The sequence below is a fragment of the Labrus bergylta genome, chromosome 19, assembly GCF_963930695.1.
Source record: "Labrus bergylta chromosome 19, fLabBer1.1, whole genome shotgun sequence".
NCBI classification, from domain to species: domain Eukaryota; kingdom Metazoa; phylum Chordata; class Actinopteri; order Labriformes; family Labridae; genus Labrus; species Labrus bergylta.
In genome coordinates this window covers 18,884,197-18,908,019 of record NC_089213.1, presented here as the reverse complement: position 1 = coordinate 18,908,019, position 23,823 = coordinate 18,884,197, and the positions used below count along the sequence as shown (strand labels likewise).

Sequence of the window (23,823 nt, the reverse complement as noted above, 5' to 3'; positions counted from 1 at the left end):
CAGTTTCATACTGGGTTCTTTCGCGGATGTCACACTTATAACAGTCTTCCTGTAGCTCACACCAGAAAGTGAATGTAACACTTTGCACTTGCACTTGCTCTGGAGTCTGAAATTTTAAAACATGTCCAACTGAACGTGGTACATTATTCTGCTTAGCTTACCATAGAACACGTCTACTTTAACAGACTGGGAAAGCAAATTACCCGCATCTCCAACAGATTGGCGAGAATTGCTTGCTTACCTTTTTCCTTACAAGCCCTATACAGCTGACTATTGCACGTGCGCGCTCATATAGGGTGGACACCTCTGGGCGCGTGGACGAAGCGCGCGCGCGCGTCCACTTGCTCCGTGCAGTGCGAGGCACCCATAGGAGACACCACTCACACTCAGCTCTACACCAGGACTGTCAGGGATAAAAGCTTTTATCGGGTCAGGTATGTCCGCTCCATTCATCACATAATGTTTGAAAATGTAAAATGTATTGTGTTCTCTTTTCTGAATGAGTGTTTTGTTATGTTTGAAGGACTTCCTTTTACCGTCAAACTTTGAGAGTTCACTTTTAAACATGATATTTACAGAAAGCTTCCCCTGCATTTACTACGCTGTGGGTTTTAATTCACTTCTTTATCCTGTATGTGTGGAGGAAGTCGCCAGTATTTGACAACTCTTTTTAATTTTTGAAACTCAATGCAGATCATGTATGCTCCGCTTTCAGTTTTGATAATAAATACAATAGAAATAGGCCTAAAAATATTAGTAATATTATAAACAATAAAGAACTACACAGTACATTAAGATAAAGGAAGAAAAGAATGTGGATAAAAGCAGATGTAGAGTGCAAAGTCTGTTTCAACTTAAAAAAAGAGGAGACTGGACATTAGAAAGCAGATATCCCCCCTCCCTAACCTAGAGTTAGGTTTGGTTTGTAACACTACTTTTGTGTTGAACAGAAACTGAGTATCAATTATCACATTTCAGTCGAGGTAAGGCATGTATGAAGGCTCACAAAATCATTGTGGCTCTTTTCCTTACATTGTAGAGGATCTTCTCTGAAGTACAGTGAGATGTTAATTCATTGAGCCAATGTCTTTGTGAGGGAGGGAGGTCAGATTTCCACTTTATCAATATGTATCTTTTACCTGAGTTACTGGCCAGTAAAATAATAGTATCTTAACATTTCTGGCTAACAGGCAAACTATCCGGTACATGATGTTAAACTGGACAAGTCTGTGCTTTGTGGAGATCAAGAATATTTGTACCATTCAGCATTGTGTATGATTTCATTCTGATTCTCGTTCATGTGATTGGGTGGTTTCTCTTCTCAGGAGACTTGTTGTTAAGGATATTGTATATGACAGATGTTAGACCTCTGGTCGAGGTACGGGAGGCAATTAGTAACCGTTTCCTCAGAATAGTTTCCCCTTGCATAAAGAAATGTAGTTGAGTTTGCTTTGACCCAGTGTCTGATTTCCAAGTAACAAGTTTTGTTGAGGCAGTTTATATGCAAAAATCTTCCTACCTCCTGTATTTAAATCTCCACCAAATGCCTTGATCAATCCATATTTTGATCATGTTATCTGCTAAAGGAGTTGGAATATTTGGGTTATTCCAAATTTGATTGTTTTTTAGAAAGTGACCCCTTGGGTTTGAAGATGGAATTGGCCTCCTGCCATGAGATAAATGTATTTAGTGTTATTGGCTTGTTGTTGATGAAACTGAGCACGCCTTTGTTACTCAAGAAAGGAACTACGTTCAGAGGAGTTATGTGCAGTTATTGTTTCTAGCGATAGCCATCTTCTCTCCTTGTCTTCTGAAGCAAACAAGTCCAAATTGGCTCAAACTCGGATGTAAGGTGAGATTTGAAAAATCAGGGAGGTTAAAGTCGCCTTTCGAATAAGGTTCTGTAGATTATTAAACTTGACTCTTATGAATTTAGGTAAAAGGTTCATCTTTATTGTGTTCGAGGACCGTGGTAAGTCATCCATCGTTTTAGATTAATTTGGCTTTGTACCAGTAATTTAATATAACTTTCAGTGTAAATTTTAGCAGCAGAATTCCCAACTTATAGATTCTGAATTATTGGAATCATTGGGAGACCATTTAAAAGGTGAGGTAGTTTGTTTGGCTATTGTACACATTACATGGCGAGGTTTTAAAAAAAACTTTTATTGAAGTTTAACTTAGAGCCAGACACAGTGCTGTAATTCTTTGAGCAATCTAAGAGAAGGGGAGATGAGTTTAATGAATCTTAATGGTAAAAGATAAACAGCATACAATTCTACCATATGCTCAGTGAATCCAAATGTTATTCCAGCAATGGCCAAGGGTTCAATAGCCAGGTTAAAAAGTAATGGTGAGGCTGACATCCTTGATGGCAGCTCCTCAAAAGGGAGATAAAGTTAGACAGAAATCTTGCCTTTGGAGCATTGGAAATTGTTTCAACATATTTCATGAATTTAAATCTAAAAGGGTCTCAAAAAGAAATGTAGGTTCGATTCTGTCAAAGGCTTTGAAAGCATCCATTGAAATGACGAGTGGAGGGTAATTTCTTTTTTTTTTTGGTCTCCAATGAAGCCTGTAACATCAGCATGAATGATTTTTGGAGCAACTTTCTCAAGTCAATTTACAATCAGTTTGACAGATCGTCAGCATTCATTAAACTTAAAGGCCTGTAGGAAACAAAGTAATGTTTGATTTTTACCTGGTTAAGAAAGTAGTATTATAATTGCCATTTCTCTTCTGTCATGACTATAAGAACATGTTTGTGAGAGGAGATGTCAGTTTACTCAGAAATGCTTTATAATATTCAATAGGAAAGCAGTAGGGGCCTGGTGATTTATTATTCTGTAGTGAAGTCACAGCTTGGCAGACTTCTGCTACCACTGTATCAGCATCAACTTTTTGTCTTCAGTTTCGACCCTTTTCAGTTTAGTTGCCAACTCTTTAAAAGAAAACTAAAAAGTCTGTGTAACAAATGATGTAAAAAGACATGCAAGTAGCACCATTCAAACCTAGATGAGTATATTAATTTTTATCGTCCCACCTCCTTAGAACTGTGTGTAAATTGTGTTTGTTCAAATTGTGTAACTTTGGAGTTCTTACTGTTAGATAAAAGGAAGTTTGGGTATCATCGAGAAGTTAATAAAGTGCAGGCACAGTACTTCCACTCTTCATGCTGGTCAGACACCACAGAGAATAAAACTAAGAAGTCAAGCAGTATTGAAAAAGTGGAATTTACCAGAAATTTTGGTCAGCAGTCTTTAAAGGTGGGACTAGTTCCCATCAAATATCTTGTGTTAGAAACAAAGACTATCAGTTATTGTTAAATCAAATAGTCTTATATGAGATCTGGATTTTTAGCACACACACTGACTGTATCATTTGAGATCTAGTGGATGTTTTCTCTGCATGTGTCCTGCAAATGTTTAAGAAATGTCCTTGTGTAATATCAAGGCCTAATGCCCAACACATACAGGAAACCTGCTTAAGGAAAAGGCAGGGCTGGATGTTTCCTTAACATGTCCGTCTATCTGAGGACTTTTGAAGCCATTATGAGGTTATTGATGTCTGTGCTTATTCCTTCATCATGACAGGGTGCAGGAAGGTCGCATAGTCACACCTCCACTTATATTTTAAATAATCCAACTTTTTATTGTTTGTTTCTCTCCTCCTTTCAAGTGGGATTGTATGAAGGTGTTTTCGTGGAACTTTGAGGTGGAACTGAAGAGAAGGCGCCATTAGGCTGTCCAAGGCTGGACCTCATCATCACTTCCTGTTTCTTTACGAGGTCAGTTCCTGTCTTTAGCCTCGGGGTTAGGCAGGAAGGAAGGGGGTGTGGATATGTTTAAGTGGGAGGGTTACAAATGGACGTAGCCACTGTCATAAAACCTTCCCACAAACGGTGACAGATTTTTGTTGACGTCTGATTTCTGACGCTCCAGGATTGAGTCTTTCAGCTGATTTTGTCCAGGTTTTGAAACTTTTGGTTACTGTTACGACCTGAGGTGGGCTCTCTTTTGTTTCCCTGATAGGAACAAAACCCAGAGTTAACACTGTTTAGTTTCACTCAAGTCACATAATTGTTTATGAATGCCTTCCAACAAGCCATCGAAGTGCTCTGTATCTGGAGGATGTGGTGACCTCATGTGGAAACAGGACGTCCCGATGACCGAAACACCTTACTTTTCCATTGCTCTCCCCCTTCCCTTCTGTTGTCCCACTCCCTTCAGAGTGTGTGTATGTTTGTGCTCCATGTATGATTGTGTGTGTTGTGCGTATGTGGGGTTCGGTGACAGCTTGCTTCCCATTGTCCTAACATTCTTGCTGCACTCACATTTTTCATCCTCTGGGGCTTCCTGTTAATGAGAAAGAGAAAATAAGAAGGTAAGAAATAGATGCAGGAACAAGCAAAAAAAAAAAAGAGGAAGAGGGGCAATGGAGAAAGTCTGAGCAGAGAATATGTGTAAGTACAGAAACTTAACCTATTTGAACAACTTGTACAAGTGTGTGTATGTGTGTGTTGCTCTGTGTCCCCGCTGGGAGCAGCTTATCTGCAGTCCACTGTGCAGGAAAGGGTGGGTCCTTTGGATTTGGATGTTTGCAGGCTCAACGATAGAGGGTGAGGTTATTGTGATTTTATAAGAGTGCACTGAGTGTGTGCTAATGCTTTGTAGCAGAGACTTTATTTGCTTCCTTATATCAACTTGTATTACGACTTATAATACTACTTTACCACATTTAAGACCGAGATATTGTACTTTCACTTATTCATGCCAAAACCAAGGGTGTAAGAGGCTTTTTCATAGTAAGACTTTACTCACGAAATATCTAATGTATGATAGAAAATGCATTACTATAGAAGGAACATTCAACTTGACCAACTGCAACATGAAACATCTGCCTACATGATAATGCTCAAGTTATAATCAACAGAAAAAATAGAACAATGAAACTGAAATCAGTTCTGTAAATTTAGCTTTTTTTTTTACTTGCTGATAATAATAGAATACTTTTTAAAAACATTTTGTGAAAAGTGTTACGCTGATTATGAAACACAAGAAACACAAGTTAATACTGATGCTTCTATATGACCTACAAAAGCTAACGAGACCAACTTGAAGGAGACTGATGTTTCCATATAATTATTTTCAATGACTGTAACAGACAGAGCAATTTAAAAATACATTTAAAACAAAGCTTCAATAAGCTTTTTTTTTATTGTTTGAAAGATTAATATACGCTTATGAGTGGTGCAGGATGAGTCATCAGACTTTTGAAATGTTTGACAGAAGGAGAAACTACAGTTAATAATAGTATTTCTTCTCTATCTGCAAGCTGGTATACAAATCTGCTGTGAAACCCCCGTCATTGAAGTGGTGTTTAATATCTAAACAGCTAACTAAAGAAGTACTTAACCCTCAGTGGAGTGGGTATAATTGAAAAAGTTGTTTTTGGGGTTAAACTGTGGCAAGAGCAGAGCTGTGATAAAACAATGACATTGCTATTTTGTTGATACACCATCAGGAAGTTTTGCAACCAGTAGCAGAGTGACAAACTGTTTTAGACTAGATCCCTTTTCACATATGGAGTCAAGACAATTTCCAGATCATTTCAGGACTTTCAGGACTTTCTGGTCCTGAAATATTCCAGAACTGCATTTCACACCTCATGGGGAGGATTATCTTAATTTTACGCACTCTCACAAGTCAAGATACTCCGTATGGTGAGGGTGCAAGAGGAGGAGGAGGAGAAGGAGTCTCCTAATACTGTCTGTTGGTTTATATCTCTACAACATGTTTCTGGACCCTCCAACATTACAATGCAGTGAAAGAAAAGATACAAAATATGGACAAAATGAGCACAACACAGCATGGGACAGAGTTATCATTTAATCTCGGTTGTCTTGTTCTCATGATCCTTGGAAGCCAAAATCATAACTTAAAGGGGTCATATTTTGCTTTTTATGGTTTTATATGCCCTTTAGTGTGTTTTCCGAGTGTCCTGTGCATGTTTAGGCACATCTATTTGCAAAAATTCAAAGTCCACGGAAACGCAGCTTCTCCTACGTCCTCCTGTTAGCTGTAGCATTAGCTGCATGTAACGCTCGGTTCTAGCCCCCCTCGAAAATGTTTTGCCAGTGTGATGTCTTGTCAGTGTGAGATCACTGATCTAAGCCCATTGGCTCGTTGTGGCAAGCCCTGCAGCTCATGTTGCACGCCTGTTAACTTCTGTAGCACGCCCACGATATGCCGTAGCCTGCAGTAGCACAGTAGTGCTAAGCTGCTAATGTTTTTGCTCCCTTCGGAGCCAAAGTGGCTGAATTCCCAATATGGTAAAAGGAGCGTGACATTTCCGAGAACCGTGCTGAGCAACTGACCAATTACGTCAGAGCCTACAGGCCGACCAATCAGATCAGACTTGGCACACGTGGGGACTCTGAACGTGGGCACTTCAGAGCCTTAGAGAGAGAGTCAGAAGCGAGCCGGTGCATGGAGCGGCAGTACATGAAAACAGACACGTTTTTAGAACTTTAGCTATTGTGAACATATTTTAGTAGGTACATAGATTCAATATATGAGCCCCAAAAAGGGCATAATATGACCTCTTTAAATTGTAACTTCATTAACTGCGCAGCACTAGTGAAGTGCATGTACAAAAGGGTTTCAAATGAAGGGCAGTGTGTGAACAAACATTTTAAGCCACACTGTATTCACCTGGTAATTGTGTTTGCATTAACAAAACTTGAGCTTATTACTAAAATAGTTCATTAGTGAAAGTAGTTCTTGCCACAAAAAAACTCTTCCATAATTGGTCATCATTAAAGTTTGTTGCTTACTGGATCACATTTGTGTTCTTGGTTTTAAAAAGCAATGAGGAACTCAAATCGATCTTAAAAATAACTTTGGTGTGGCGGGTGCATATGCAGGCTTTTGTCACACACACAAACTCTATAAAGGCAGCAGTGTGCGACCGAATAAACCACCCATTCCTGTCACAGACTCTCTCTCCTCTAGTACTTTAGATGTCTTTGACTGATCAGAGGATATACTTACCTTTTAAACCAAAAACATGAAGAACATATGGGTGCACAGTTGTTTTGGCTCTATTTGCATGCTTCACTAGTGAAGCCTTGCTCCTGTAGGGCGTGCACCATGCAATCTTCTGCTGCCTTAATTTGTGACTTTCTGTTTTATGATAGTCTTTTCTTTTTTGTATTAACACCTCAGATAAAGTGAATCATCAGACTGCATTTATGAATTATCAAAGCGTGTGTGCAGAGAGGAAGAGAGCAAGAACATTTGGTCAACAGGAATCTCAGCGGAGAACAATGACTGTCCGGCAAACAGTGTGTGTGTGTGTGTGTGCGCGTGCGTGCGTGCGTGCGTGCGTGCGTGTGTGTGTGTTATATTGTTATCTTTCTGAGATAGAGAGAGTCAGAAGCGAGCCGGTGCATGGAGCGGCAGTACATGAAAACAGACACTTTTTTAGAACTTTAGCTATTGTGAACATATTTTAGTAGGTACATAGATTAAATATATGAACCCCCAAAAGGGCATAATATGACCTCTTTAAATTGTAACTTCATTAACTGCGCAGCACTAGTGAAGTGCATGTACAAACATTTCATACCACACTGTATTCACCTGGTAATTGTGTTTGCATTAACAAAACTTGAGCTTATTACTGAAAATAGTTCATAAGTGAAAGTAGTCCTTGCCACAAAAAAAGACATAAAAAGAAGATATGAGAGACTAAGGTAAGATAAAGATGAAAGGGCGGAGGCATCTTCTTCTACTTCTTTTTGAGCTTTATCACAAACACAAAGATAGGTCAGATAGTATGAAAGGTTATTGTTGAAGGGTGTTGGCAAATGTAAGAGTAACAGAGAGGAAGATGTGTGATTGTGCGTATGCGTGTGTTGGGGGTGTTTGTGGCCCTGCAGCTGCTTGTTGTTTTGTGTGTGGATGGACTGTGTCCTGAGTTTCCAGGAAAAGGGGGGAGCCATCAGAAGGGTGGACAGGAAACTCAAACAGGGCTTACTTCCTTTAGCTCTCCTGATGGCCAGCCTGATAGTGAGTGTGTATGTGCGTACTTGGGCAAAAGTCAAATTTTTGCACATTTTGGCCCTTCTGGATGTAGCCTGTGATAGCTTGTGTTACCTTAAGACTCAAAGGTATTTCTGGGAATCACCACTGTGGATGATACAAATCTTGCATCGTTCATTGGGAGCTCTTGTGTGCGTCTTTATAATGAAAGTGTTGGTTTATGTTGTCACTCCCTGTTGTAACCTGTGTTGTTCTTCCTTTGTGTGACTTCCCTGGAATTCCTCAGTAGGCGGGAAAGCTGTTGCCTGAAGTTAAGGCGGCTTTAATTGTTGCCAGTTTGAATCGTAAGGCCTTATGTTTCCTATTTGTTAGCATGCCTTTTAAACTCCGGTCATACAACAGAGCTAAATGTTAAAATGATCAATTTTTGTTAATAGTTTTCACAGGTATTGATTCTGATTTATGGGTATGAAGATGGCAATTCTATAATTGGGTACATTATCGACTCTCTTGGAGCTAGGCTTTCCTGATGAAATGTTTGCGTTAGAGTACCTTATAAACTCTTGGCTTGCAGCAGTACACATGTCGAGATCTTCCTGCAAAAACCTTCCAAATAGACGTGACTGGCTGCAGAAGTCTGTGCACACAATTAAAATGTTTTACAGTGTTCTCTGTATGTTATTTCCTCTGCTGGTTCAGGCTTTGTCAACACAAGTTCAGTTCAAACAATGCAGCTCGCTAAAAAAACTGGAAGTCAGAATTATTGTGTATGCATGAACACTTTGTGAAACAGATTTGCAGTGACTGTCTCTGTGTCAGTTATACCTGTTTAATGATGACATTTACAGTTAGATTTCAACACAACACCAACTCTCTCTCTCTCTCTCTCACACATACGCGCACACGCACACACACACACACACACACACACACAGCTTTTGACCAGAGCGAGTGACTGAGGGCTCTCTTGAAACTGCACAGCAAAAAAGGAAGTGGCTAACCTCACATCTCTCTTTGTCTTTCCCTATCTTGAACTGTCTCTGTCTGTTTTTTTCTTACTTCTCTGTCTCCTCTCGTCTCCCTTCACACATCTTCTTATTCACGCTTTGCCACCCCTGAGCCTTTCTTTCACACTCTCTATCACCTCTTCTGTCTCTGTGTCTCTGCCACTCATCCTCTCATCCTCCCCTGCCCCGCTCTCTCATCCCAGCCCTCGTCACTCACCTCTTGCCTCTTTTTTTTTTTTTTTTTTTTTCAGTGGCGATGCTGATTGACAGATGATTTGAAAGAGGAAGACATCAGGTGAGAGAGAAGTGAACTTCTTCTTCCTCCTTAAACTTTTTGTAAGTAATCTCGCTGCATTTTTTCAGAAATAGGTGCTTACAGAAATTAAAGGGGCATTTCTGAGATATACGCATGAAGGTACAGCTCATCATGGGAGACTCTCTGTGGCTTGAGCAGCTTTCCAGTGTTTGAATTGTTAACCCTTGTGATGTCATAGTGATGTCTTCAGGGGCATCAAAGATTTTGCATGAGACTTCAGATTATTAGCGTTAAATGGTAGAGATAGAAAATGTGGCTGTTAATCAGGCAGTGGTGGTCCGAGTCAAGGTTTTGTTGTGTTATATGTGTGAAATGTAGGATCCTGCCTTTGTGTGGCAATGACTCAACCTATGGCTAAAAAGGCTGTAAATTTAAGACTCCGCTGCTTGAATTTGGCCTACCCTTTTTTTGTTGTCTTGATTCGATAAACTATAAGATTAAACTTTTATCTATCAGAGATGATACATTTTGGTTGACCGTGCTCCTTAATTTTATTCTAAGATTTAAAAAAAAGTTTTAAAGATTTTCTTTGGCCCTTTTGCCTGTATTAGATGGGACAGCTGAAAAAGGATAGGGAATTTGAGAAAGAGAGAAAGGGCTGGTTAAATTATTGCACTAAAGTGCCAGTCGAACTTGCGGCCAATGTGTTAAGTACTGAGCTAAGCAGGCGTCCATTTAAACTAACTTTTGTTTTTATCTCTCAACAAATATATTCATATATGAAGAGAAGAAATTTAGACATTGACACATGAAATAATGTGGCATCAAGTGTCTTTAACGCTTCCTGTTCTCACAGACGCTGTCTCTGCGCTGGTTATTATGGGGTGTGTCTGTTGCAAGCGGAAAAAGTCTGCCAAAGAAGCAGCATCATCAGCAGACATTGCAGATCTGTCTCCTAGCAACGCAGATGGAGTGTCGTCCACGGCCTTGACTCAGGGCCGTTACTGCCCGGACCCCACTCAGAGCATCCCGGACTTCAACACGGGCTTTTCCTCCAGCGCTATCTTCGCCAACACCAACACAAACCAGCGGCCTGGAGGTATTAGTCTGGACGAGGACTGCGTGTGTGTGTGTGTGTGTCAGAAATGATTTGTTTCTATCCTACTTTTTGTTTTCTCAGTTATGCATCTATAAGCCTGTGATGATTGTCTAAATAATTAGATACATTTATAGTAAGAGACATCTGGGCAGATGTGGGTCAGTGTGTTATAATCGGTCATCGTTTAACCGGAAGGTCTGGGGTTCGATCCCTAGCTCCTGTAGTCACATGTCGATGCATCCTTAAGCAAGACACTTAACCCCAAGTTGTTCCACTGATTTGTCAATGTGGTGTGAATATTAATAAATGTGATTAGTTAATACTGATGACCACTTTACATAGCAGCCGCTGCCATCAGTGTGTAAATAAATGTGAATGGGTAGGTGTAGACCTGCAGTGTAAAAACAGCTTTGAGTAGTCTTTACCATGTACCCTTTACCATCATGTATCTTGTGATTGTGTTTCTCTGTTAAGCAGTATTTTTTTAAATACTATAGAAAAATTTTTAACAGATGACGAAAACTCAACCATCCCTTTGTTTCATTCTGTCATGAATCAATGCTCACTTAACTATGACTTGTATTGAGAAAAAAATGCATCTTAAAAATTAACTTGAAGGTGTCCCAAGGCTTTCTTTTTTAGAAATCTTGCCAAGTTACTGTTACCACAAGATACACTCAAAGTTTCCTTACTGAGATGCTGTGAAGGAGCAGTACGCCTCACATTAGCTCTTGTTGAAGGAGTAAATTCATTTTTTGCAAGAAGAGAAGACTTTAGATTTTGTTCCCTACCTATTACACTTAAATCATACTAGAACTGATCTCTTAGGATGAACAAAAGGAACTCCAATAAATGAGCATTAGACAACAAGTTATTTGAGAAAATGTGTACTTGTGTTTATGACATTTTATAACACTATAAATCACCCTTCCGGATTCTTTCAGTTGAGTTGTATGAACGTATGTGTTTTTAACTAAAACATGTATCTCTTCTCTTTTCTAATGTTGTGTGTGTATTTATGTCTCTGTCTGTATTTCTCTGCAAACAGGTGGTGGAGTCACTCTCTTTATAGCTCTGTATGACTATGACGCTCGCACTGAAGATGACCTGACGTTTCAGAAAGGAGAGAAATTTCAGATCATCAACAACACGTAAGTATACATTTTCATAAATATAGCTATATGTTTAATGCCTTTGTTATTTTAAGGGGAACCTTGATCAGTTGTATTAATAAAAAGGCCATTAATACATTGGTGGCTGAGTATTAAACTTAAACTTCATGTGATCAGATTCAAATGTGTTAAATGCGATGAGTTATAACTTCCAAAATGTCATTAATTTGTTTACAGTGTTTAAGTTTTAAATGTTGCTTCCTGCCAAATGAGTTGTTTGGAATGTACTATTAATGAAACATATTTTGTTTTAATGTTATTTCAATGTAGACAAAGGATATTTTGTACTTTGATACATTTGAATTAAAAACAATATACTTGTGCCCCCTCATCCTTATTATGTCCTCATGCCCTACTGAGAAGTTACATAATCTACCACATGGCCCTCAGTTTACCACTGCAATCCAAACAGCATTTCCACCTTGATCATACCCAGACTCTGTTTGTGCGAGTAAGCCAGGCAGTGACAAAACAGATACCACCTACCACATGGCCCTGTCTACCCCCACATCTCAACTCTGTGTTCACTGTAAGAGCCAGGACATCTAGTTGTCAAGTGGGATCCTCCCTTCTCTGGTGTGATGTCTAGTTAGTCCCATGATACCTCTGGAAGACTGTGACCTGTATGGGGCTGGCATGGTCTGGTTGTTCTTACTCCCAAATTTCTTGAGGGAAGATAAGAGAACAAAGGCGATAAAGGGGTTTCTCCTACCTTTGTATTGGCCCACGAACTCACATTATTTCTCCTCATCTAAATCCACTGACTTCTTAAATTCTGTCCAGAACTCCCAGTCCTCCCATTTATGCAGTAGTTGATTGTGCTTTGAACCCTCTATTGGACTAATCCTAACTTTCCATCCACACTGTTTAGCTTCTGCCCCTAAACTTGCATATCTAAGTTTTTTTCTTTACTTTGCGTCCTCCCAGGGAACTTTCAGTTCAATAAAATAAACTATCTGCTGACTCAAAGACCATATTACTATCAGGCCTGAAGTTAGAGCAAATGATTTCCTGTGGAACAACAGGTTTTCCTCCTAGATCTACCTGCATCTCCCAATCATGAGCACTCTTTAGGTGTCCTCACTCTTGCCTGCTTAAAAATCTACCTACCTTATATTTCACTCCCTCACAGACAAATTGAAAAGCTGCACTCTTTTTCTGAATATTTCCCAAGTTTACCTGTCATCTATAACTTTACAATTTGGCTGCTAAGCTTTTCAAAACCGCCATGTCGCCATGTATACCAACCTTCTGACAGACTAGACTCACAGCCTGCCAGAATGTCCCTCAACGTAGCTATCTCTGAACACAGTGGGCACGATGGGTCCCCGTCTACCCACTATTTAGGTTTTGGATGACCTATTTATTCTACAGGTCCCTCCAGCTAAGCTTCCTCTTCTCTACACTTTGCCCGTTCACCCACTGTCACTGCTTAGCCTGAGCAACAGCCATGTTCTCCTCACTACTTTCTCTTGTCGACATACATGTATTACATACAATCTTAGTATGTCTAAGGGATTCCTTTGCTTCCTGAACTGTTTGTCTTTGGCTCCATTTCCATCTTCTATTCCACGTTACTAACCAGCTCATCTTTGCTCCCTTATTGCAACTCAACAACCCTGTCCTGCCCTATGGACACTTGAACTTCTCACTTTAGTGTCATACTTGACTGTATTTTAACACGCATATCATTGTTTTGTATGTGTTTTTTGCAGGGAGGGTGACTGGTGGGAGGCTCGGTCTTTGGACACGGGCAACTCAGGTTACATACCGTCCAATTATGTAGCTCCTGTTGACTCCATACAGGCTGAAGAGTGAGAAAACACACGCACACACACGCCCGCACACACACACTCACACACACGCCCGCACACACACACACAGCAACAGCTGTTGACAAGAGCAAATGACAGTGGGCTCTCTTGAAACCGCACAGCAAAAAGGGAAGTGGCTACACACCCACACACACAGATGCAATTTTTTTTAATTTAATTTTATTATCATTTATTTTAGCAGAGAGGACCCACTGAGACCGAGGTCTCTTTTCCAGGGGTGACCTGCAGCAATAAAAAAATAAAAACAGCTCAAATACATATAAACAACAATGGCATAGACACCGAAACACATATTCATACTCCCAAACCATGTCAATTTCAATGATTTCACATTTTAAAACAGTTGCAATTTCCTTCCTTAGGTAGTTCTTGAAAAACGCAGTATGAAACAAGAGAGGTCACTTACTGTAGCTGTCCTCTGAAAGTTATTCCACTTAACGGGTGGAGTGACAACAGTCTTTCCCCATTCAGTCCTAAACCTTGGTATTTTCAAAGTGATCCAATTTTGATATCTGGTTGAATGGCTTGAAATGTTTATAGATAATCCTATAAAGAAACCAAGTTGCGGTCTTATTTTTCCAGTTAGACAAGAAATGTGAGACCTATATGACAAATCATGACCTAGCCAGATACCTAAGTATTTAAACTGTTGGACACACTCAATTTTTACATTGTCTACTGTTGACAATGTAGCATTAATGGGTTCAATGTTCTGTCTTGAGAAGATCATATATTTAGTTTTTTGTGGGTTCAGTATCAGTTTAAGATGAGCAAGAGTTTGCTGGAAAGAGTTAAAATTGGTCTGTAGCAATGAAAGGGCTTGAATATTTGAGGGCGCAGTGGCATATAATATTGCATCATCAGCATACAGATGAATTTTACAATTTTCAATATTTTCTGAAATTTTATTTATATACATTGTAAATAGAAGTGGCCCAAGGATAGATCCCTGAGGTACTCCTTTGCTGACCTCCATGAAGGGGGACTTGACATTATCACAAAGCAGTGAATGTATTTTACTTGCACTGATGATTTCTTTAAGACGTGATATGAAGTTTTCAGGCTGGGTTCAAATGATGTGAATTTAATCTGTGTGTTGTTGTCATGACCACAGGTGGTATTTTGGGAAGATGGGGAGGAAGGATGCGGAGAGACAACTGCTGGGTCAGGGCAACCAGAGGGGTACTTTCCTCATACGAGAGAGCGAGACCACCAAGGGTCAGTAGACCACACTTAGAAAAACACACAAGAAAAATAAAGTCTTCATTATCAGTTACTGCTCTAATTTGTCTAAGCTTTCTGTTTTTCTCTGGGTTTTTTTTTATCCACCTTTCTTTACAGGTGCTTACTCTCTGTCTATCCGTGACTGGGATGACAACAAGGGAGAACACGTAAAGCATTATAAGATCCGCAAACTAGACAACGGTGGTTACTACATCACTACCAGATCTCAGTTTGACACCGTGCAGCAGCTGGTAGAGCACTACACAGGTAACCCACATGCACACAGCCACCTGCTTCTTTTTTTGTCATTTTTATGTGCTTTCCAGCTCTAAAAGCTCCTGCTTCCATAGACGCCATTTAAAAATGTGTTTTGAATCTTTTTGCTGTCATTCTCTACACAGCTGCAAGGAAGAATGTACTTATCTCTTCACTTGAATCCAAATGTGATGACAATATAATATGACATATGACAAGTAGTCAATAATATTGACTAGTTAAAAAGTAATTTTATTGTACATTAGTTCCGTTCGTAGCACTATGCTTTGTTTCATGGAAAGACATTTAGAGAAATATTTTGAGTTTGCATTTTTTTATTACTCATCAGCTACAAGAGCTAGAATATTAAAAATAAGGCTAACATATCAATTCATCAGAAATAATAATCTCCTTTTGTAATACAAATAGAAAATCTGCAGGAGGGGCCTTTGTGCCAAATAAATACTTATGTCTTTGATCATCTAAGAAATTCACTTACTTTAATGGCGGGCAGGCTTCCTTCATCACTAGACTTTTCAAGCTTGATTCACAGTTTTTAAAACAAGTAGTGTTCACACCCTTTACTTCCTCTGCCGTCTCTCAGTGTAAATATGCCCCCTAGTGGTTTGTGATAAGATAACAAACATTCTGCAGTTTGTGACTTTGACTGTATTTTTGTACCTATAGATGTTTCTGCTGCTCAAGATGTGTGTTTATGTCTTTTTTGCTTCACTTTCTGTGTGCCTTTATACATGACTTTGTGATTAACTTGTCAGTTGCCCAAGCATATGAGCAACCTGTCTTGTTCTCACTTTATCTCCACGGTTGGCACTTCTGTTCTCTGTTTTCTCTATCTCTTGTTTCCTCCTTTTTTCTCCTGTCTGTCTGTCTCCCCTCTCTCGTTCAGAGAGAGCGGCGGGACTGTGCTGCCGTTTGATTGGCAGTTGTAAGCGGGGCATGCCTAAGCTGGCTGACTTATCGGTGAAGACCAAGGATATGTGGGAGATTCCCCGTGAATCCTTGCAGCTGATTAAGAAACTTGGCAACGGCCAGTTTGGAGAAGTCTGGATGGGTAGGACGTATGGTGTTTTGTTGCAGTGGGGGCAAGGTGACATCTGTAGCACACCTGGATGAAAAAGTATTAAAACATGAGCAGGTTCATTTAATTCTTGGTTGTTTTCAGTTGACAAGGACATCAGTAAACACACACACTGTAAAGCCCTGTTTATCTGCCTGGGTTTGTCTACCTGTGAGAAATACATCTAAAGGATAGGACTACACAAATTAATACAACACACACAAAAGTGATACATGGTGTGTGGAGTAGAAACTGCAGCAGTGAAACAAATCCTTAATAAATCCCTGTATGTGATAACAATTACACAGAGACAGCATCTTATGAATAAAAATGTTTCTTTATTTTACATCCAGCTGTGCAGAGTTGAGCCCCTCTCCCCTGTTGTTGCATGTGCATGTTTCATCATCTCACCTCACCTCTTTGTCACCCCCCCCTCCTCCCCACCCATCTTTCCTTCATCTTTCAACTCACCACCTCACCTCTTTATCCCATTCTTCACCACCCACTTCCAATCTTTCCTTCCTCTACATTTCCTCTGATCCACCTCCTCCCTGTTAGGCAGCAATGACGGGCTGTGTTATTTCTTGACCGAGCCCTGTCCCAACTCTATCCCGCTCACCATGGGCCTTGGGCGGGACGCCTGGGAGGTACCTCGAGAGGCACTGTCCATGCAAACCAAGCTGGGACATGGCTGCTTCGGGGACGTTTGGATGGGTGAGAAAGACAACCTCTGAAGTCCTCTATTGGCTTAGAGGGAGAACTGTTCGTCCGGTATAAAACTGTATCATTTATTATTCCTAAGCACAGACTGTTGGTGATAATGAATGTCTGGCTGTGGTTGATCATTTGTGTCAGTATTTGAAGGTAAAGTTTGTTGTTTTCCCAGTCTGGCTTGGCATTCCCACATGATGTTGTCCAGTAACATTCCTGATAGGATCAAATTAAGATCATCCTACAGTTTCTCTCACCAAAACTAAGCATTATAACACTTTTAATTTTGCTCTGTAAAATCAATTCATTTCTCTTTGAAAGCGGTTTTGTTACTTTCTCTGGCTATAGAATGGCTTTAAAAACATTTAAAAGAATATATTAGATTTTTAGAGATTCAAAATGTACCACATTTGTTTTTTCCTCGTAAATGAAGACTCCCCAAGGCCACATCTTGATATTTATCAAGGATAGACCCTCTTATATTTATTCATAATTTTTAACTAATTTTTTTCCAGTTTCAGAGATGACTAAGGAAAAACGGCCTCTCAATAATTAAAAACCAGACATTGGGTTTTTGAGCCATACAGAGTTTCTACCAGAAGCCTCAAAGCTTTGTGTGTGTCTGTATAACTCAGGGTTAAGTTAACGAAAGACCAGTACACCTCCCTCCCGTCCTCTCTACCTCTAACATCACCTGTCTCATGTCATGCATGCTCCCAGAAGTATCTATCACCTGCATGCATCAGAACTTTGATCCCACATATCTCATCACCTACATATTGTTTGATGTCCGAGTGTTTGTTTGTCGTACATGTATGTTTAAAAAGCTATCAGAAATAGTTTTGTCTTGTGCAGTGGGTCTCTGTTTCCACTCACATCCCCTTGTCTGTATGCCAGGAATGTGGAACGGTACCACCAAGGTAGCAGTGAAGACTCTGAAGCCAGGGACTATGTCCCCTGAGGCCTTCCTGGAGGAGGCTCAGATCATGAAGAGACTCCGCCATGACAAGCTGGTGCAGCTCTATGCCGTCGTGTCTGAGGAGCCTATCTACATTATCACTGAGTTCATGAGTCAAGGTAGCAGGCTGATTACACTGCCATGCCTGTAATACACTGTAGATACAGTATGAATCAACACCTATTGTTGGCAAACTGTAAACCATTTCCTGCCCACTAAGGAGAATAAAAGGAGACAAAAAACTTAAAGAGACATTTAAAAATCAAGATATTTGGGGCGCCGGTGGACTAGTGGTTATTTTGTGCGCCCCCTGTACATAGGAAACAGTCATCAAAGTGGCAGCCACGGTTTATTTCTGGCCCATGGCTCCTGTGCTGTGTCTCATTCCCCACTCTCTTATTAATAAAGGCACATGCAAATTGCCTGAAGAAAAAATAAATAAAGATATTTATCTCAAAATTTAAATTGTGTTGCGATGATTTGGGAGACATTTTATAATTTGGAAGACCAGAGTTCAGGCCCATGTGTCTCCCTGCAGGGCAAAGCTCTGTATTATTTCTAATTCTAAAGATGATTTTTCTTCCTCTGAGCATGACCTTTGACCTTGGTTTGAAGATGGCCAGAGGGCAGGTGAAACCTTTAAAAAGCCACTAAATATTAAAAGAAAGCTGATAAAAGTTAGCATGTAGTTGTATGTAGAAAAACTAAAGTGTATCGTTTGTATGAATTTGCAAGCATATCTCAAGCATTATTACAAGCATAATAATTGTATCTAATATACCGTATGTACACACCTTTATACAGCAAAAATGAATTAGCTCCTGGAGGCATTAGGGACCAATCATGATGCAACCCTCTTTTTTTTCAGGAAGTTTGTTGGACTTCTTAAAAGATGGTGAGGGTCAGAGTCTGAAGCTGCCTCAGCTGGTGGACATGGCTGCACAGGTGAGTTAAACACAAACACATAAATACAGACACACAATGAGAGAATTGATTAGTCTGTCTGAGCCTTTTCAATCTCAATGTTTTCATAGATCGCAGCTGGAATGGCATACATCGAGAGGATGAACTACATCCATCGTGACCTGCGAGCAGCTAACATCCTTGTTGGAGACAATCTGGTGTGCAAGATCGCTGACTTTGGCCTGGCTCGACTCATTGAAGACAACGAATACACAGCCAGACAAGGTAACAGCATGTTATATTAAGTAAGTGTGTGTGTGTGTGTGTGTGTGTGTGTGTGTGGTGTGTGTGTGTGTGGTATGTGTGTGTATGCATATCAGAGAGAGCAAAGAGGAGAACTACGCTTGCACAAAGTGATGATTAAGAGTGTCTGCCTCTGCCTCCATGCCTATATTTTTATACATAACCTATCCTAATTATATGATTATACGTCTTCACTGTGTTTCCATGGTTTCAGGGGCCAAGTTTCCCATCAAGTGGACGGCTCCAGAAGCAGCGCTGTACGGGCGCTTTACCATCAAGTCAGATGTGTGGAGCTTTGGCATCCTGTTAACTGAGCTCATCACTAAGGGACGGGTGCCATACCCAGGTACTGTGTGATATCTGCTGGTTTAGTTTTTCTTTTTCATCTCCCACAGTAAGAGGCTGATCATCCTGTGCAGTGAAAAGTCTCTTTTTTTGACTTAACTTAAGTCAAATAAAGCAATAGATATACCACATTTATCATATGAAAACATGTGTTGAAAATTAAATACTTTACTTAATAGAAAATACACATGAAAAACACTACTAAACACATTAAAAACGGTTGCCAGTTTTGAGCTGTTTTATATGTTTCTAAAGCAAAATATGAAAGTGTAGCAGTTTGCTTAAACGTCTCCTTATGTGCACACAAACCCACAGACTCTGCTATTAGAAAAAATGCCCTTTCTTACTCAGTTAACATAAATGAACGGCTGTCAATTGCTGCGCAATTAATAACAATTTCCACTGTTATCTCAACATCAGCATTTGAAATAAACACATCACAAAAGTATGAATTTATCGGAGTACATCAGAAGAATTAGTTCATACATGCAATGCGCGCTCACTCAGCATAGGTACAATTTAACTATTGGAAGGAGTCCTGCTGTAATGGTTGTGTTTATACCGTTTTGATGCAGTTGAATGAAGCACATTACAGCTACAAGCTTCTCTTCTATTATGTGGTAACAATTTATGTGTAAAAAAAACAAAACAGAAGCTTTTTGGATTCAGTAGGGAAATGTTCCAGACACAGGTATCTTGTACAACATGAAGAACAGCAGATAGATATACAAACTGTGAATTTTAGCTAATGCACTCTTTAATTTTGTTTTATTTATCACACTGAAATCATTATTGCAATATTAAACAATGTAATTGCAGGCAGAACATTGATTCTTTATACACATTAAAAAGTGTTAGTAGTAGTCTGCCACGGGGGCGCACATTGCTCCCCTCCACAGCAGCTTCCGCCAACTCTGTGAGAATGCTATTAACACATCTCCATTACACATGAATCAAACAAAAGCTTTAGATTAAAGTCGACAAAATGTTCCTCCCTCAATACTTAAAAAAAATATTATATTTAGATTTGGCATTGGGCTTTTTGTGCCTTTATTGGTGAGATAGGACAGTGGATAGAACTGGAAATCAGGAAGAGAGCGAGAGAGTGGGGAAGTACATGCGGGAAGGGAGCCACAGGTTGTACTCGAACCTGGGCCGCCCGCTTGGAGGACCTCAGCCTCCATACATGGGGCGAGCGCACTAACCACTGTGCCACCAGTGACCCCCCCCCCAATACTTTTTGACGTCACACATTTTAAAAGGATACAGTCTCCTTCCTTTTAACTATCGTCACAGTTGAAAAGAACTGAAGCTTGTTTTTGTTCAATTTAGACAGTGTGAAGGAGTTTACCTGCTATATTTACTAATTAAAAACAATTTTAACCTATGACTTCTATTTATGACGTTGTGGTGTTGAAACAGGTTTTAGAATATCTGAAAAAAAATATATATATATAGTATCACATTAAAGTTCTGAAAAAAAAAAGAAAAAAAAAAATCTATTTCAGGCCCTAATGGCTCATTTCTCCACTGGGGCCCTGGGTAGTTTGCCCCACCTTTCCTCCCATCAATACACCCATGGTTGACAGATTAAAAGGAAGCATGGTGAGATTTTTTCTTAGAGAATAATACACAGGAATAAAGAACAGGACCAGTGTGACATAAATCCCCTTCTGTCCACAGGGTGTGCCAAAATCAACACACAATAAAAGTTCCTTCTTTGATACATTTCTTGCATACTATAAAACGTGTATATTTGCAGTATGTCAGCTAAATGTCATCTTTGCATTGTGTTGCGAGTTAACCTTAGTATTCTTACTACTCTTGATTATGTTTTCCTCTCTTGTTTTTCTCTTGTCTCTATATTCATTAGAAGTGTTTTTATTTATTTATTTATTTTTAATGTGTTTTTATCCTCTTCTCCTCTCCTGCGCCCACATCCGGCTCCCCCTCTCTCCTCCCTCTAGGCATGAACAACCGTGAAGTTCTGGAGCAGGTGGAGAGGGGATACCGGATGCCCTGTGCCCCAGGGTCCCCCGCCTCGCTCCATGAACTGATGGTGCAGTGCTGGAGGCGGGAGGCCGACGAAAGGCATACATTTGAGTACCTGCAGTCCTTCTTGGAAGATTACTTCACTGCCACAGAGCCGCAGTATCAACCGGGAGAAAACCTGTGACCACACAAACACACACAGGGGACAAATATGGAGCAATAAATGGACAAACAACACACACACACACACACACACACACACACACACACACACACACACACACACACACACACACTCACACCAACAGTACGCATATATAATACATATCATTGCATTGTTTGATTGTGTAGATGCAGTTTCCCTTCTTTTGGTCTTCATACTCTGCAGTCCATTCAGGACACATCACTCAACCATCATGAAGAGCAGAGTTGGAGCTCTGCTCATCAGGCCTTGCAGTAATGTTGCTTTACTCTGTAACCATGACAACAAGGAACTGAAAGAAGATGTAGATGGTTGTGTTGAGGTGGGGGGGAAGTCAGATTGGAACATGATGTGATCAGCTGCCATGTATGTTCAGATCCTTTGATATGTGTGTCTGAGAAAATGAATGTTGTAAGCAGACGTTTTACCTAAAACTGTTGATACCAACGTAAAAGAGAGTGCAACAGATTTCAGATCTAACTATAACATCTTTGAGAGAGAGTCAAAATGAACCTGGTGAAACTGCATGGTAACTGAGCAGATTATGCACACAGACACATATCAGTCATCTTAAATGAGGACTAATTTCAAACAATGCACCAACCTGTGCCTAAATGTGGTCAAAGGAAAGGCTATTTTAGGTTTAAAATACATTTAAAACTTAGTATAGTCTGAGAGATTGTAAGAAATGCTCTTTTTATGTTAATATAAATTTTGTATGAACTGTCTCTGTTGTTATAATTTAACTCAGACATATCTGAGCATCACAAAACTTCTTTATCTAGTTAACATGTATAGGCCTACAGTTTTCATTCATTGGGAGGGCAGGGATATATGTTTAAGACAAAGGGGAAGATCAGTGTCAGTAGATTTTGGAAAAAGTGTTTTACATATATGTGTGACCTTTGAGTTGAGATTCCCCTGTCATGGTATTGTAATAAAGATATCTTTTCTGGGTAATGACTTCCTCTGTTTTAATTGTATTTGAACATGTATGTCGTTTTCCTTCTGTGTTATGTCAGAAACGAGCACCTTCACATGCAGACTTGCCTCAAATACAGGAATGAATAACAATTTATTTCAGTCTAAAATGTATTTTTGACTTGGATGACCAAATATTTCTATCTATAAATTGCCCATTTTACTTTACGGCATTAACGTTTTTAAGATAAACAAAATAAATAGAAATATGTATCCCTTGAAGCAATTAATTTGAATTGAATGTCTCAATAGGAAATGCATGAGACCTGGCTTACAGTTTTACCACTTTTAGCTTTTAAATTATACAATTACGTATTCTATTTTATTCATGGGCGATGGCTGGTACCAGAAAAAAAGTATTTCGAAATGTCTCTCTCTCTCTTTCTCTTTCTCTCTCTCAAGCTCGTTCTTTCAGTCTTCAGTAAACTACTGTTCCCATAATTCCAGAGGTGTGAAGTGAGGCCAACTACGGGTGCCTGGATGGACTGTTAGGCACATTGGTGAGGCTCAGTGGAGACAGGGGCGCACAACAGACAGAGAGCTGGAATTGCAGAGGCAGAGACGCACGGGCGCACGGTCGACATACTGGGGAGTCCCGTGCCTGTCACAAAAAACAGAGCACAGTGCTCGAGCGCGGCTGTCAGCGCATGAATTGCGGAAAAGACTGAGAACCAATCTCTCTTCTACACATTTTGTCCATTTTCCCATGCCTTTGTGTTTTTGCTTTCCCATCTTTGTTGGTGCAGATATTGCTGTGAGCCAGAGGATCGGTTTCCGTTGAACTGCACGAGACGGTGGCGCGCGACGGCAGGAGACAGCGTTTACATTGATGTGGGAGGACTGTCTCCCTCCGACGCGGGAAGCCCATATGAAGGGGGAATGCTGCTGGCTGACGGCTGCAGCCGTCAAGGCAAATGCTCCGTGACCCGCGCAAGAAGAGGAGCAAAGCACCACCACCGACAGCCGCAAGAGCTCGCAGCACCGCCAGCCAGCGTTGACACCGCAACAGCTCCAGCAAACAGCGCGAGCCCTCAGACTCTCTTTCTCCCGTGGTGAGTGCGCGTGCAGCGTCTTATGTACACAACACCCAAAAATTGCTTAGGCTACTGTCCGCTCAGCCAGCTGTGCTGCGCACCTCTGGCTACGTATCTTTCTGAGTGTTTCACATTAACCTCGTCACTGCCAATGACGGACGGAGCTCTGCAATTACACAGCTCGTGCTGCTGGGTCATTTGGGCTTTAGTGTTGGTATGTGTGTGTGGGGAAATATTCAATGATGATGCTTTAACTCATACTAACACACAGGGTGTGATTGAATGCGCACACATTGAACTCCACGTTCCCCCACCTGTTTTCCCCATTTCTCATAAATTAGCCTTATTTGCCTCAATTTTTAAACTGTGTAATCAGGGCAACATTATACAGTAGTGCCCCAGGTAATGTCACACTTATGGCAC

General features: G+C 40.3%; 2 protein-coding genes across 12 annotated transcripts in view; both read left to right on the top strand.

Annotated features, from left to right (window-relative positions):
* The first annotated feature begins 286 nt into the window (after positions 1-286).
* On the top strand, positions 287-22,345 carry yrk (Yes-related kinase). Of its 6 annotated transcripts, none has more exons than XM_020631632.3 (14): positions 287-434; positions 3,679-3,787; positions 9,304-9,347; positions 10,165-10,407; positions 11,456-11,558; positions 13,295-13,393; positions 14,529-14,632; positions 14,756-14,905; positions 16,530-16,685; positions 17,580-17,759; positions 18,509-18,585; positions 18,675-18,828; positions 19,061-19,192; positions 21,159-22,345. In XM_020631632.3, exons 4-14 carry the CDS (start codon positions 10,188-10,190, stop codon positions 21,365-21,367), a joined length of 1,584 nt encoding a protein of 527 aa, XP_020487288.2. In that variant the 5' UTR covers positions 287-434; positions 3,679-3,787; positions 9,304-9,347; positions 10,165-10,187; the 3' UTR covers positions 21,368-22,345. The 6 variants fall into 6 exon arrangements, with proteins under 6 accessions (XP_020487288.2, XP_020487285.2, XP_029132787.2 ...); XM_020631629.3 differs by lacking the exon at positions 16,530-16,685 and adding an exon at positions 15,801-15,965; XM_029276954.2 differs by lacking the exon at positions 16,530-16,685 and adding an exon at positions 15,801-15,965 and having other exon boundaries at positions 9,304-9,388.
* A 542-nt stretch (positions 22,346-22,887) lies between these two features.
* ahdc1 (AT hook, DNA binding motif, containing 1) overlaps positions 22,888-23,823 on the top strand; it is a 13,848-nt gene continuing 12,912 nt past the window's right edge. For all 6 annotated transcript variants that reach the window (XM_065947997.1, XM_020631642.3, XM_065947999.1 and 3 more), the window contains exon 1: positions 22,888-23,418. The gene's annotated coding sequence lies outside the window, so the exon portion shown is untranslated. The remainder of the gene's footprint in view (positions 23,419-23,823) is intronic.

Bases quoted from the DNA above. Each gene is read 5' to 3' on its own strand.
- yrk (XM_020631629.3), top strand. From the start codon at position 10,188: ATGGGGTGTGTCTGTTGCAAGCGGAAAAAGTCTGCCAAAGAAGCAGCA. The intron at 10,408-11,455 runs GTATTAGTCTGG...CTCTGCAAACAG, and splicing joins CACAAACCAGCGGCCTGGAG to GTGGTGGAGTCACTCTCTTT. The intron at 18,586-18,674 runs GTGAGTTAAACA...ATGTTTTCATAG, and splicing joins TGGTGGACATGGCTGCACAG to ATCGCAGCTGGAATGGCATA.